The sequence below is a fragment of the Monopterus albus genome, unplaced genomic scaffold, assembly GCF_001952655.1.
Source record: "Monopterus albus unplaced genomic scaffold, M_albus_1.0 scaffold98.1, whole genome shotgun sequence".
NCBI classification, from domain to species: Eukaryota; Metazoa; Chordata; class Actinopteri; order Synbranchiformes; family Synbranchidae; genus Monopterus; species Monopterus albus.
Genome location: NW_018127978.1, coordinates 2804982 through 2821123, shown reverse-complemented (window position 1 = coordinate 2821123; position 16142 = coordinate 2804982). Strand labels below are relative to the sequence as shown.

The window sequence follows — 16142 nt, the reverse complement described above, 5'->3', positions numbered from 1 at the left end:
TGCTGGTTTATTCAAAGGATCACAGGCAAAATTAACATCACACGTCCAGGGAGCCCGGAAGATGAAAAAAGCCCCGAACCTAATAGCCTATACAATTTAATCACTTGGTTGGGCTAGCCCCATCCTACACAGGCAACGTCAAACCGTGACGTCACCTGATATGCCAGCTTGGCAGCTGACCATAGCAGTAGTCAAAACATGGAGAAAATTAAAGTGTGTGGCTGTTGATTAGTGGTGTGTATCTAAAAACATACAGGACATTCAGAGACATGTCCGAACAGTAAGCCTCGGAAGATATTATAATTAAGATTACGGCTGAGCATAGCATGCTACTAGCAATATTCATCCTGCCTGCAGACTCTGCAATCTAGTTGACCTTGGCCTAGATGCAGCCTGCAGAACTCATGACAATGAACTAAGCATTTACCAGCCTGAGCATAGACAGCCTGTCTCCACTAAACATTTGCTAATACAATAGATGTCTAACAAATATCTATCTGACTAAGAAATTACCTAACAGATGAGAGGTGAAACGTCTTCTACCTAAAGCTACATCCAGATACCTTCTTCTAAGTTTTTTAAGTTCAGCATACTACGACCTGGATGACTGAGAATTTGCACTGACATGATGGTGTAAAGAATAAAAAAATTGATTCAAAGACACAAGTGTAATTGCCCAGTTCTTTTATTGGACAGATTTGATTAACGAAGGAGTTTGTCTTTCTTCATTTAGTGCTGATTTATTTTAAACCACAAGTAAAAAATTACAAAACACAACCCGGGTGGCTCCCTCCTCCCGACAAGCTGCTGGAAAAAGGAGATCCCAGAAACACAGAGCCTAATACATTTATAAGTTTTGGGCCACCCCCTTATATAGAAAGAATGCAAAACATCACGAAATGGAGTCAGTCCACATACTCCATCTCTTATCTGGAGTTCCAGCTGCATGAAGCCGCTGGCCATAACAAAATGAAGAATTTCAATGTGTGTGTGTTGTCACGTGGTGCGTAACTAAAACATTCATTCAGACATAATATTCTAACACAGGATTAATTCAGGAAAACAATTGGTGTCATAGCTCACTGCTAACCTTGAAACAGAGCAGACTAGAGCAGACTTTAATTCTTACTAAATTGCATTACTAACACAAGATTCAACACATTAAGGTTTAAGAATGATCTAACTGATTTACTAATTTCTAACACAAGAGTTAATGGCAGTGGCCAAGCCATAGTTAGATAAACTGACCATCTCTCATACTGCAACTATTCATAAGCCTACAGTACTCACTATATTTCAGTACAATACTGTGCACTCTTTTGCAGTATTTTGTATTTTGTGATTGACAACATTTTATACTTTTTCAATTTAAAGTATTTTCTTTATTACAACAAAGTTTGTATTTCCTGTGGTGCTGAGATGAATGTGGTTGAAGCTGCTCTGTTGTACCTTCCAGGGTATTAATAGTTCGTCATCATCAAACATACACTTTATGGCTATACCTGAAGTTCTTCTGATTTTATTTGCATCTTACTAAAACATTGTTCTGGCATCATAACACCAGTGTATCAATCTGTAGTTGCTATTTGATGTTTTATATAACTTACTAACAAGCCTAAATTAATTAAATGAAGTATGGCCACAGTAGGGGCGTCTATAACATAATTTCTCTCTTTTTCTACAGTGTTCAATGTTGGGCAGTACAGGAGAGATGCAACATGTTCGTACAGCAGCTACGAGTTCTTTAGACCTGACAACACCGAGGCCATGAAGATACGCAAGTATGAACCTTCAGCTTCACAGACTGTCACTGCAACCAGTGTGTGTCTCATTTCCTTGGAATATAACCCAGTTAAATATGGATAAAACTGATATGAAAGTGTCAGTGCGTGACTATGTAACTATAAACTAGATCAAACTGTGTTTCCATGTACAGGGCATGTGCCATTGCTGCCCTGAAAGATGTTTGTGACTATTTCACTAGAGAGCAGGGTCAGGTTGTGGTAAGTGGAATCTAACATAATTGATGTAATCCTTAAAGCACCTATAACCAATACTTTTATAATAATAATGTATCAAGTGACAGCTTGAGAACAATGTGAAATGGATTTTGAGGTCCAGTGACCAAAAAGGCTTGGTGTATTTATCATTTAGTCCAAAAATAATTTGTCACTGATCTTGTTTGTCCCCATAAGGTTTTTGATGCCACCAACACCACCCCAGAGCGCAGAGAGCTCATTCTCAGCTTTGCCAAAGAAAATGGTTACAAGGTTTGTTTTTTGTTTGTGTTACATATGGAAACTGGAAAATAAATATGGTTCCAAATTCTGCTATAATTTATTTTTGTCAACTGTTCAGGTTTTCTTTGTGGAGTCAATATGTGATGATCCAGAAATCATCGCTGAGAATATTAAAGTAAGTGTGTTTGTACACATTTATGCAGGAAGCTGTAGTTCCAAAATCAGTGCAAATCCATGCTTTGAGCCAAGACCCAGTGTGTTTCTAATTTGTTATTGGTGTAAAGAACTGAAGTAAGCAGTCCCTCATCAGAGCAGCAGTCACATACAGACCGATCATTTGTCTTGGTGAGAATTGGTATGACATTCAAAGATTCAATTCAATTTTATTTGTATAGCACCAAATCACAACAAACGTCATCACAAAACACTTTTCAAAGTAAGGTCTAGACCTTACTATAATAATTATTATAGAGGAAAAACCCAACAGATCCCCCTTGAGCAGCACTTGCTGACAGTGAGGAGGAAAAACTCCCTTAAACGGAAGAAACCTCCAACAGACCCCAGCTCTTGGTGGGTGGCCTTCTGCCTCGATCGGTTGGGATGGGTGGATAGAGGAAAAAGAGAACAAAGAAAAGCAATAAGACACAACAAACAATCAAACACTGGTCAGGTGACATGTGACATGTGACAGGTGACAAAGTTAGTGACATGTAATGGTGGCATATAGGTGCATGGAGAGAGAGAGGAGCATAGAAGAATGCAATAAGTTCAGTTTTGTCACAAGTCATCCAGACCTTTATGTCTTTAAGACATGCTTGAAGTTTGACCAACTGGTCTGATTTGTCTGGGTTCATACATAAATATAACTGAGTATCATCTGCGTAGCAATGGAAATCTATGCTGTGTTTCCTGATAATATTGCATAAAGGGAGCATGTATAAAGTGAAGAGAATTGGACCTAATACAGAACCCTGTGGAACGCTGTGACTAACTTCAGTCTGTGTGGAAGATTTATCATTAACATGAACAAATTTGAATCTTTCTTATAAGATTTGAACTCAGTGCTGTTCCTTTAATCTCACTAACATGTTCAAGTCTCTGTAGTAAGATGCTGTGATCAGTGGTGTCAAAAGCAGCACTGAGATTGAGGTGGACAAGTATGGAGACAAGTCCTTTGTCTGAGGCTAGGAGGGGATTGTTGGTGACTTTCACCAGTGCAGTTTTTGTACTATGATGGACTCTAAAACCAGACTGAAAATCCTCAACAACAAACAAATCATTCTTGCGCAAGTGGTTACAATAAGAGTAGGCTTTTTGAGTAGAGGTTTAATTACTGCAACTTTAAAAGCCTGTGGAACATAATCTGTTAATAGAGAGAGGTTAATCAGATCTAATATGGACATGTTGATTAGGGATAAGATGTCTTTGAGCATCCTAATCGGGATGGGGTCTAAGAGACATGATGATTTAAATGAAGTAATTGGTTTTTTTGTTGTTGTTGTTTTTTTATTGAAACAAAGTAATACATTAACAAGACAGATCCAGACATGAAAAATAAGACAGCAGATACATGACATTACAAAGAGATGTAGAGTGTGTGAGATTCTAGTGTGTGAGGGTGTGAAGTGTGGGTATTTCCAACTTATGCAGTCTATGAAAGGCAAGAAAGGTCAAAGGAGAGAGAAAAAAATTTAACAATAACAATGATGTCCATGCAAATTCTCAGTTGTCCAGGTCATAGTACGCTGACAAAACATAGAAAAAAAAATCTGTACTTGGTTTTAGGTAGAAGACGTTTCTCTAGTCAGCCAGTTTCCTGACTGTTTTCTTGTACTCACGTACCAGTTGAAGGGCGTCATTCCCAAAGTGAGTAGCAACATGTCCTCTAACAACTGAGTCGTTATAGCCCATTATCAGTGAGCGTCGTTACCTGTCTTTGAAACCTCACCTGTGGACCGACACCTATTGTCCTGGTGGACATGTTTGGGCCCAGTTGTTAGGTCACTATGTGTGTGTGTGTGTAAAATTAAATGTGTCATGCGGCATACTCCACTAATCAGTGAAGGGAAACATGTCGACTGTGGCTCTTGACTAATTACTAATATCATCAGTTATGATTGTACAAAAAATTGTCCATCTTTTGTAATGACCTGTTTTTTTGCATTAACTGGTCATAAAACTTCATCTGTACTGCACTATAGTAACAAGTCTAGACAAAGCTTAAGCTAGTAACACTCAGTAATTGTTTGTGTCTTTATTGAACAGTTAAACATTCACAGTACTGGTGAAAAAAGTAAGTGAACCAATGGATTGAATAACTGAAGCTCCTTTGGCAGCAGCAACCTCAAACAATGAGTTCCTGTAGCTGTGGATCAGACCTGCAAAACATTCAGAAGGAATATTAGGACATAGTTCATCACAGAAGTACTTCAACGCAGACATAGCCTATTCTTTGAATGTTTGGTGTGAAAGCTTCTCTGAGCTCATTCCACAGCATCTCTGTTGAGTTAAGCCCTGGGCTCTGATTGAACCATTCTAAAAGTTGGATTTTCTTTGTCTAAAGTAATTCTGTATTAGATTTACGTAAGTGTTTCCGATCATTGTCCTGCTGCATCATGAAACCTCTACTGAGTTTCAGCTGGTAAACAACTACTCTGATATTATCCTAGAAGATACCCTGATCAGCTTGGGATTTCATTTACCCCTCAGTGATTAACAAGCTCCCCAGACTCAGAGGCAGCAAAGCAGCCCCAAATCATAGTGCTCCCTCCACTGTACTTCACTGCTGGATGATGTTTTCATGTTGGTATGCAGTGCACTGTTTACACCGTACACGTGTTCTTCCCAGTGTTTCATCAGCCTAGTAAACACTTTCCCAGTAGTGTTATAGAGTGTCAAGATGGTCTTTGGCAAACTTCAGGTGTGCAGTGATGACACAGTGGCTTCCTCTGTGGTGTCCTAACATGGAAAACATGCCCCATGCAACCATGTACCATGACTTGCATACAGTGCTGTAGACTCATGAACTGAGAAGTTAAGTGAATAAGCTAATTCAGAACTGACAAACTGACATTAACAGTGAATAGAGGCAAGTCATTGTAAGTTTGTGTATTATAGTTTTGTCTCACTTTCAGCCCTTCAGACTCTCTCTTTTTCAAAATAGCAAGTGAAGCTGAGCAGTCCGGACTATGCAAACTGTGACAAAGAGGAGGCTGTGGCCGACTTCCTCAAGAGGATAGACTGTTACAAATTGACCTACGTCCCACTGGACGACAACAAGGACAGGTAATCACATCTGCAGTGCAAAACCAGCTCAATATTCCTATTTACACTCACAGTGGACATCCATTGGATTCCCACCTCACAATTTGCATCTAGTGTCAATGCAAGCATTTCATGCAGTAGGCTGGATGTTTGTCTTATCAGACCTTTATTTTATTGGCTTTTCATTAACTGCAATAAAATCTGGGGTAGCATAGCTGAGGAGATGTGTGTCCAGCTGGTTGAACATTGCTGAAGTACGTAATAGGTTGTTCATTGAACTGAGTGGCAACATGGAAGAGAGTCAGCCTAGGCTAAATACTCTCAGGCTGATGAGGAAAATGTGCTACAGCTGCGCCAAAGGCATGCCCAGCTGCTCAGACCAGAATGCCCAGAGTAAGAATGCCCATCACTGAGAGCGACCTGGGGAACAGAGCGATAGGCATCCTTAATTACAGTGTAGCAGTGGTCCAGTGTGTTTCTGTCCCTGGTGGGACAACTGACATGCTGTCTGTATTTGAGCAATTTGTGGGTGTGATTTGCTCTGTTAAAATCCCCTAAGACAATGAGTAGGGTATCTGGCTGTTTCTGTTCCATGCACATTATCCAGTTGGCTAGGAGATGCAGTGCATTTTTAGCACAAGCTTGACATGGAATGTACGTAAATACCGACCAGGATAAATGAGGAGAACTCCCTCAGTGAATAAAAGGTTTGCAGTTAATGAATAATGATTCAAAGTCCATATTACAAGTTCTCTCTAACACTGTGGTATCCTTACACCAACTTTTGTTTATGTAAGAGCAAATTACACTTTCTCTCATCTTCCCAGATAACTCCTTTGTGCTCTTCGCTCTGTGGATCTAGTATCCTGTCTGGGGTCGAGTCACTGAGCCACATCTTGATGAAGCATAAAGCCGCAGAACATGAGAAGTCAGAATTAGTCTAATTGACAAGAAGTAGTTTGTTCATTTTGTTGAGTGGAGATTCGCTAGATTTATAGCCAGGAGTGGTGTTTGGTAAGCTAGCTGACATAAGTTTACCAGGGCATCCTCATACTTCCTCCTTTGGCATCTTCTCCAGGCTCCAAAGATGGCAGCTGCTCCACTAACTAAAATTTCCAAATAAGTTTTCCTGTCCTTCAAAACAGGAGAACAGAATGTTGGAGCTGTTGGATGTTCAAGAGCTCATCTGGTTACAGAAAACCAACAAAAACAACAAAAGCCCATGAGAGCACACCACTGAGGCTGCCAACCGCAGTGTCATCTTGAGTCATCTTACTGTATGCTCCCTATTATGTCTAAATGTTGTAAGTTCAGTCCTTGTAGTGTAAAGGGATACTTTTGATAGTCCTCCATCCATAGAGCAACTTCTTTTAAGGTTATAGCATGCATTGTTTGAGTTTTCATTTGATGGTCATACCATGTGTTGAGTGAGTTTTCCTTTGTTGGAAGGTTGCAACATTTCTTATGTAGGCTTATACAGTCATGCAGTATATGTATATATATGATTGTGCTATTCAGTCACTGCCTGGCCTTTATCTACATTTTGAGTTTGAACAGGATGGAACTGGTTAACTGCAGGCTGTAAGAGACTAATTACTTTTAACCCCATCACTTTTGAAATCATAAGCATAAACATGAACTGAAAACATAATATAAATCACAAATGATTTCATAAACCATCAATGAAAACACTGCTATGATTATTCTAAACTATCATCTATGTTTACCACTATATGAATTAGCAAGAAAATACACTTATCAATAAAAGTCAAAAGCATAATGATCCACAAATCACATTGCAGAGTGAACTTTAGGTGAACAAGCTTTCCCTATATTGTAAAACACAGGCCTTTTAAAGTACTCAAAAAGGATTATACTGGAGTAAATATGTAAAGCGCATAGATTATAAGAAAGTAAATATTATGCAAAATACATGATCATGAATGCTAAATTCAGAATCAGAATTGGAATCAGAACTTTTTATTTGCTGCAAAACTTTTGTCCCAGTCTTGAAAGGCTACTACAAGTTTTGGAAGTCCAGGCTTTTAAAGATAATAATAATAATAATTAGATTAGAGTCAACTTTATTGTCATTACACATGTACAAGTACAAGGCAATGAAATACAGTTTAGCATCTAACCAGAAGTGCAATAACAACAGTGCAGAGTGCGCAGTATGTACAGTATCTACAGTATGTACAGTCAGTACTAATTTACCGATAGATATGTACAACTGATATTTACAGTAAGATATGTAAGGTAATGTACAATATACAACAGACTTTATGGATTTAAATTACAAGTAATGGATAAAGTACATTAAGTTTATAAAACACTAGTGCAATGGGATGAAATGGAATGAAATAGTGCAGATTAAGAAGATAATAAGTTACATGAGTTAACTGTTCAATGGATGTAAATAGTGCAAAGATAAATATGCAGTATTCTGTGAGTATGTGCAAAGTAACAGATCACTTCAGTATTTGGTAACAGAAGCGTATTGCATTAGTCCCAGGAGGATGGGAGATGAGAAGGGGTGAGGTGTGTGCAGTGGTATAGAAGAAGGCAGTGGAGGTCAACGGGGGACAGAGTTCAGTAAGGAGACAGCTGTGGGGAAGAAGCTGTTCCTGAGTCTACTGGTTTTGGTCCAGAGGCTCCTGAAGCCCCTCCCAGAGGGTAGGAGGTCACACAGTTTGTGAACAGGGTGAGAGGAGTCCTTGAGAATGCTGCCAGCACGTCCAAGACAGCGTTCCCTGTGGACACCCTCAGTAGCTGGAAGTGGATTCCCTGTGATGCATTGGGCAGTTTTCACCACCCGCTGCAGCACCTTGTGGTCAGAGACGGAGCAGTTTCCATACCAGACTGTGATACAGCTCGTCAGGATGCTCTCAATGGCACAGCAGTAGAAGTTCACCAGGGTGGCTGAAGACAGGTGGTTCTTCTTCAGTGTCCTCAATAATAATAATAATAATAATAATAAGTTACATTTGTTGGCACTATGCAAAAAGAAGAAACAGAAACAACGAATAATTAAAGCACGCAGCAATACAAAATAGCAAAGAATAGCAAAGTTAAAAAACGAGGATGAATAGATTACAGTTGTGTTATGATAAATATACTAATTTAAACAGTTGTGCCTTGAGCTGTGTTTTGAACAGCACAATAGAGTCCAGCTCGTGAATATGTAGCATAGTGATTTCCAGTCCTGGTGAAGGCCCTGGCACCTGTGGTGCTGTTCTAAAAACAAGGACAGGCAGCAGAGTGGCAGAGGAGAATCTTAAGGAATGAGAAGGGATTGTTTCCAATCAGTATTTTAAAATGATGTTTTAATGGCAGTTTGATTCACAGTTTTGGATGATTTGGAGCCAATGGAAATGTTTACTGGAAATATCAGAGAGGATGGCATTGTAATAATCAAACCAAGATGTTATATGTATAAGAACCTGAGTGCTATGATATGAGAGGACAGAATGTAGTCTGGATATACTGTGTACATAGTGATAGTAAGAGAGATGTTAATGTGTGGGCTAAAGAAAAGTACTGTTTAAGTTGGGTGTCATCAGCATCACAATAAAAGTATTTTTCATAATGTTGGAGAATATTTTCAAGGGGAAGGAAATATATAAATAGAAGTTGACCCAAAACTGACTCCTTAGGAACAACTTGGGTAACAGAGGCTAGTTCTTACCTGACATTCTTTCCCTGAACAAATATATATCCAGCTGTTTTAGGAAAAGACTTGTGTTTATGATTTTTAAAGATTTGTCTTCAGTAGGAAATAATAAGCTGAGAGCCATCAACAGAGTATAGAAGGCAGAAAGTATAAAGACACATTAACACAACTAACTGGTGCAGTGCAGGTTTTGCTCTTTTCATTAGATTTGTTGAAATAAGGAAAACATATAATAATACCGGGCTTATGATATCAATTCCTTTGAATTTGAGAGATATTGGAAGAAAATAAATTTGGGATTTTGCACTTACTATGTATTGCAATTCTGTTGTTATAAAATGAAGATTTTCTGTCCTCTTCTTGTCTTAATGCAGGAACTTATCTTACATTAAGATCTTCAATGTTGGCAGCCGATACCTGGTGAATCGGGTCCAGGACCACATTCAGAGCAGGATAGTCTACTACCTCATTAACATTCATGTCACGCCAAGATCTATCTACCTATGTCGGCACGGAGAGAGCGAACTCAATCTTGTGGGTCGTATCGGGGGAGACGCTGGGCTTTCATCTCGTGGAGCAAAGGTTAGGGGTCTTTGTTTTGTGACTGAATATCACATATCATAGATTCTCTTTCTATTCTTATGTCCCATCTATATGCCTGTTAGTTTGCCAGCGCTCTAAGTGTGTACATGCGTGGGCAGTGTATCAGTGACCTGAAGGTGTGGACGAGCCACATGAAAAGGACCATCCAGACTGCAGAGGCACTGGGAGTCCAGTATGAACAGTGGAAGGCCCTCAATGAGATTGATGCTGTGAGTGTTTGTGCATTCACAGCATTTTCATGCTGTATGTTGGACACATACAAACATGTCAGATTTATTTTTTGTTATTTACTCTTCATATTTTGCATAATTTTATGGATATTTGCACGCTACTATGGTTAATTATGAGAAAAGAGCTCCTAATTACGAGATCAAGAACTCATAATTATGAGGAAAAGATACTCTACAATTAATGATAAACTTTTACAAGAAATAGGAAGTATTATGTTGCGATGAGTTATACAGTTGGATATAATTTTTAGCACATACTGTATTTGTTTACATTTTGGAAAATTAAATACACCAAATTAGTTATTAAAATTTAATTTTCACTATGTACCATAGGATGTACTGATGGCTGTTGCCAATTTACTCTGATACTGAAGAAATCTTAATAACCTGATGGTTCTCAAGCAAATTTCTGCACCAATAAGATACTGCATATTATTTCATAATTGTAAGATACTGTAATTATTAGAAACTGTTTCAGATTTTGTGAATACACTGTGCTTCTGTGAGAAAATGGTAGGTCAGAGGAAAAAAAGTTGTGTTTTGGGCCCTCTTTGTGCTTCTGTGTTTGCTACCTTAGGGGGTTTGTGAGGAGATGACATATGAGGAGATTCAGCAGAATAACCCAGAGGAGTTTGCACTAAGGGATCAAGACAAGTATTGCTACCGCTACCCAAAAGGAGAGGTAAGTAATTGCTAAGAGTTTTTCCACTCAAATTAATAAACTGTTTTAATAAATTAATCTATAATTTAATGCTTTGAAATATATTAATACAATTTAAAGATAGCTTAATCCAAATCATTTGAATCCTTTAGGTTCACAGGATGAAACAGCTGTTACAGTTTTTCTGTTAAGCTAGGCTATGTACCTTTTAGCAGGACTAGCTCAACTGGTTTTTGTTTTGCCTTGTTTTGCTTTGCTTCTTCCATTATTACTAAAATGATGGAGCATTGACACTAATATTTAAATTACAGGAAACAAGAAGGAAATAAATTGGTTTATATGCTTTCACAAGCTAATTGTAACTATTTTGAGTACAATCACATTAATTTTTGGACAGTTTATCATACTATATTTGTCGATCTCATGTCTGTGCACCAGTCATACGAGGACCTTGTCCAGCGCCTGGAGCCAGTCATTATGGAACTGGAGAGGCAGGAGAACGTTTTAGTCATCTGTCATCAGGCTGTTATGCGGTGTCTGTTGGCATACTTCCTGGACAAAAGTGCTGGTGAGGGCCTGGAGTCTGGTGGTGATCTGTCAATCAATCCCATAAAAAGAGCACAACCCACATGGAACTTGTGGGTTTGGCTTGACTAATACTCCTACAAATAAGTATTCCATTAATATCCAGAAATTTCCTTCATTACCACGAACACACACTAGTTTATTTTGACTCAATCCCACACATATTGTCCTGCTGCTCCATATACTCAAAAGAGCACCAAATGTACAGTTGAAGTCAGAGGTTTACATACACTTAGGCTGAGGTCATTAAAACAGATTTTTTTAGCCACTCCACAAACGTCATGTTAACAAACTTTTGTTTTGGCAAGTTGGTTAGGACATGTACTTTATGTGTGACCCAAGTAATTTCCCACCAGTTATTTACAGATAAATTATTTTACTTAGAATTCACTAAATCATAATTCCAGTGGGTCACAATTTTACATACACTCACTTAAACAGCTCCAAAAATTCCACAAAACAATGTCATGGATTTAGAAGCTTCTGATTGGCTAACTGACATCATTTGGGTCAATAAGAGGTGCACCTGTGGATGTATTTTAAGGCCTATCATCAAACTCAGTATCTCTTTGTTTGACATCATAAGAAACTCAAAAGAAATCAGCAAACACCTCAGAAAAAAAAACTTTGGACCTCCACAAGCCTGCTTTACCGTAGGAACAATTTCCGAACACCTGAAGGTACCATGTTCCTCTGTACAAGCAATACTATGCAAGTATAAACATCTTGGAACAATGCAGCCATCATACCGCTCAGGAAGCAGATGCATTCTGTCTCCTAGAGATGAATGTACTTTGGTCCAAACAGTCAGTCCCAGAATGACTGCAAAAGACCTTGTCAAGACACTGGAGGAAACAGGTACCAAAGTTTCTGTATCCACTTAAAATGAGTCCTATACTGACATAACCTGAAAGGCTGCTCAGAAAGAAGACGCCATAAAAAAAGGCAGACTACAGTTTGCAGCTGCAAATGGAGACAAATATCTGACGTTTTGGACAAATGTCCTCTTGTCTGATGAAACAAAAATGTAACTGTTTGGCCATAATGACCATCATTATGTCTGGAGGAAAAAGGGGGAGGCCTGAATGCCGAAGAACACCATCCCAACCATGAAACATGGGGGTGGCAGCATCACGTTGGGGAGCTGTGACATCTTACATCAGCTTTTGTAAAAATGTGTGCGTGCCCAACAAATCCTTCTACACATACCACAACAACAAGCCCTGGTTCACAATAAGACTCAAGCAGCTTCGTCGTGCCAAAGAGGAGGCTTACAGAAGTGGAGACAGGACTCTGTATGAAGTCCTTTGAAAGACTGGTGTTGGCCCATCTGAAGGACATCATAGACCCCCTGCTGCACTGCCTGCAGTTTGCCTACTGGGCAAACAGGTCAGTGGACAAAGCAGTCAACAGCTCACTGTGCCTGCCCCCACCTGTCAGTGGATCACCAGCTTTCTGACAGACAGAAAGCAGCAAGTGCGGCTGGGGAAAACCACATCCAGCACCCACAATCAGCACAGGCGCCCCCCAGGGGTGTACGTAAGTATGTAGTAACAAAGAACACTTAGTCTTAAAATAAAAATGTACATAAAGGCAACAAAGCATTAGAACCATACACATAAGGATTATAAAAGTAGCGTCAAGGTCAAGAAAAAGCACTGGTATAAAGACAAGTTATTTTTTAAGAAGTTCAATAAATGCCCAATGTTTCCAAAGGCAATAATTGTTTTAAATACTAGTGATCTCACTATTGACCAAAAGAATTGTAATTATGATAACTGTCCTAACTGAGCAGCCATACAGCTTACTGCTGTGGCTAAGCCATGTACAGTATGTGCCACATTCAAAGATTCCCATATGGTGCTGATATAGCAGCCTTTGTCTTTTATTTTCTTTTTTTGTCCCTTTTCTGTATACACTGACTTGTTCTGGGGTCACAACTTTCATTTGTTTATTTAGTGATTCAACTGACGAGATACCAAATCAAATATAGCCTGGCTTTTGCACGCATACCAAAATGTCCGCTCCAATTCATGCCTAACTGAATTCCATTTACAAAAGAATAGAGGCCCAAACACCTTCAAAGATACACCCACAGTTTGGCTTCTCAAAGGCCTTTTTTTTTTAACAGGATGATCTGTGATAATGAACTACTAAAGAAGAACCTAAGAGTCTGATCTAGGTCATTTTATGATTAAATAAATATGACTTTCTCTCTCTCTGTCAGATGAGCTGCCCTACCTGAGGTGTCCTCTCCACACGGTTCTGAAACTCACCCCAGTCGCCTATGGTTAGTACCTGTTAACATATGTTTTCACACAATGACAGCACCCCTTTTGTTTCATCATGGGTTGCCACAGTTTCTTCCTTTAATTTCTTCATCTTTCAATAGCACCATGATTTCCTAAAATGCTGCTTGTCTTTTTCTCACAGGTTGCAAAGTGGAGTCTGTCTTCCTTAACATCGAAGCTGTCAACACACACAGAGACAAACCAGTGGTAGGCTCACTTTGTATTTTTATTTGTATTTTTTTTTACAAAAACATGTACAGTATAGGAAAGCAGGTAGTTTTTTGAGTCCCTGGTAGGGTCTGCAGAGTTTCCTGTAAGGTTGTGTACAGCCATGGCATCCTCCAGTTACTGTGTCAACTGACCTAGAGTTAAAGTGATCTTCATTTCTGGAGCTGAAAACCTGCCATTTCCCTCAATTCAGGGTGAACAAACTACATGTTTTCACTTAACCTGGTTTCTGGAATACTCCCCATATGCTGTGAGTTTGTGAAAACTAATCAGCAAGTGAGCAGAAAAGTAGATAAAAGTAAGGAAACATCCAGCCACCTCAAAAAGTAATGGCACAAATGCAAATTTGTAAGGCAATAAGTCCAGAAAAAGCGACATACAGAGCACCATTAATGTTAAGACCAGTGTGTTTTGGCTTGTAGCCTTTGTCAAATGCAAACTTGACTAAATTTGCTGGAAATAGAGACCAGCTCTAAAGACACAGACAAAAAAAAGATGCATATGGGGTGTAGCAAATGTTTTATGAACTCTTCATTGATCTACTTGATAACATCTTGACAGTCATGAAACCACAAAAGCGGGCATGAAGGACAAAAATACAAGTGAAAAGTGAGTGGACAAACACCCCATAAAAGTACACTACCGGAGTCTGTATTCAATTAGTTTCTCCAGATACAATCATGAATACACACTGATATCAGATAGATTGGATGAATCTTTCTTTCACAGAATGTGGAAGTGGACAGGCACTCAGCGGAGGCATTGGAGACAGTCCCAGACCACATCTAGAGGAGAAAATGTTTGAGGAAACTTGTCCTTCCACCCTCATGGAAAGCAACCTTTTTTTTAATTTAAGTAATCATGGTGATAATTGTTATTGTGGTTACTGTTGTACTTTAATAACCAAAAGCAGACATTTCTCCTATGGCAGCCTATGTCTTATACTGTATATGCACTTAGTAATACAGAACTCAGGCCAAATGCCTATGATATGAGGACAAGATTGCTTATTCTATGAAAAAAATTACTTACTATTGTGTTATACCGGCCAAAATGGGCCAGTATCACTGTTTGGATAATCTTGAATATAGGAATTTGTGTGTTGTTCCTCTCTTTCTTTGCTTCTTCAGCCCACTTCCTCTGACATAGCTTTACTAAAGCATTAAAAAATGTAAAATCATTCAGACTGCCAGTACAGTCAGGTCTCAACTTGAATTGCCATGATATTTTAGCCATTTTTTCTTAGTCTCCAGATTCAGAGGTACATCATAACAGAATCAACATGCAAGTCACAGAAGTCTCTTAAAAGCCTTTCACCAAAAAAGTCCATGCCTAGATTTACTTTCCAGTCTTTATGCTAAGATAAGCTAAGCATTTGCTGGCTGTCATTTGATATATGAAGTACAGACATGAGTAGTATTGATCTTCTCATCTTACCTGCAGTATGAACACACATAACAGAACTTTCCAAATTATCAAACTATTTGTCAGGGCGGTGTGGAAAATACTCTGCTAAAATATAAGTGAACCCAATTAAATGGCCAGTATTACAGGTAGTGAGTAAGAGTCTTTATTAACAACACAATGAGCAGAGAGGAAAGGGACAGATCAGCATCTGATCTCAGGCATGCGGGAATCTTAGTAGCAACGGAGTAGCAGGGAACCCGGGGAGTCAGGTTTCACAAAGATACCACAGATTCAAGCTGGCTGGAGTGTCAAACGTACAGTCAGGACAACCTAGTAGCTCCTCTGAGGGATGGAGCTGCTTATAACAGGACATACACAGGTGTGTTCAGTTTCCACAGGTGAAGATATTTGGTGTGATGAAGTAAAGTGACCTGGAGTGAGAGTAGGGTGAAACAGGAAGTGTCAGGAAAAAATAAGAGCTGGTTACCGGAGGAGGAACCAGAGATCATGACACTATTTAAACTTGAACTGCCCTGTAGGTTTGAGTCCCTTTGAATCTATAATATATATAATACGAGTATCCAAATGACAATGCTGACTGGTTTTTGGGTGGAAGTGGTTTTGGTAGTTGCGATGATGCTAACTTTGGTATGAAAGCTTATTATGTTAATGGACTTTCTGACACACCCGTTGGTGTAGATGTCAACAATAGAGAGATGCCTATGATCTTCTCTGCTGCTCTCGCTACCCTCTGCAGAGGCTCCTGGTCAGCGGAGGTACAGTTTCCATACCAGACAGTGATGCAGTATGTTAAGATGCTCTCCATAGGATGTTGTCATGATTAAGGGGATGGAGTTTGCCTTTTTTAGGATAAGGATAATCACCTTTATTGGCCAAGTATGTTACACACAAGGAATTTGTTTCCGGTACAGAACCGAGGCAGCCATCTGCGGCGCTCGG

The 16142-nt window shown here is 39.2% G+C and overlaps 1 protein-coding gene across 10 annotated transcripts in view; it reads left to right on the top strand.

Moving 5' to 3' along the window:
• LOC109965292 (6-phosphofructo-2-kinase/fructose-2,6-bisphosphatase) overlaps positions 1 to 14883 on the top strand; it is a 39507-nt gene extending 24624 nt beyond the window's left edge. For 4 of the 10 annotated variants that reach the window (XM_020609180.1, XM_020609177.1, XM_020609181.1 and 1 more), the window contains 11 exons: positions 1685 to 1781; positions 1937 to 2003; positions 2196 to 2270; positions 2359 to 2415; positions 5404 to 5525; positions 9552 to 9759; positions 9843 to 9989; positions 10588 to 10692; positions 11110 to 11239; positions 13484 to 13546; positions 13690 to 14883. In XM_020609180.1, coding sequence (XP_020464836.1) covers positions 1685 to 1781; positions 1937 to 2003; positions 2196 to 2270; positions 2359 to 2415; positions 5404 to 5525; positions 9552 to 9759; positions 9843 to 9989; positions 10588 to 10692; positions 11110 to 11239; positions 13484 to 13546; positions 13690 to 13832 — 1214 coding nt within the window. In that variant the 3' untranslated portion in view covers positions 13833 to 14883. The remainder of the gene's footprint in view (positions 1 to 1684; positions 1782 to 1936; positions 2004 to 2195; positions 2271 to 2358; positions 2416 to 5403; positions 5526 to 9551; positions 9760 to 9842; positions 9990 to 10587; positions 10693 to 11109; positions 11240 to 13483; positions 13547 to 13689) is intronic. The other 6 variants (XM_020609178.1, XM_020609185.1, XM_020609183.1 and 3 more) reach the window with 5 other exon arrangements.
• The last annotated feature ends 1259 nt before the right edge of the window (positions 14884 to 16142 follow it).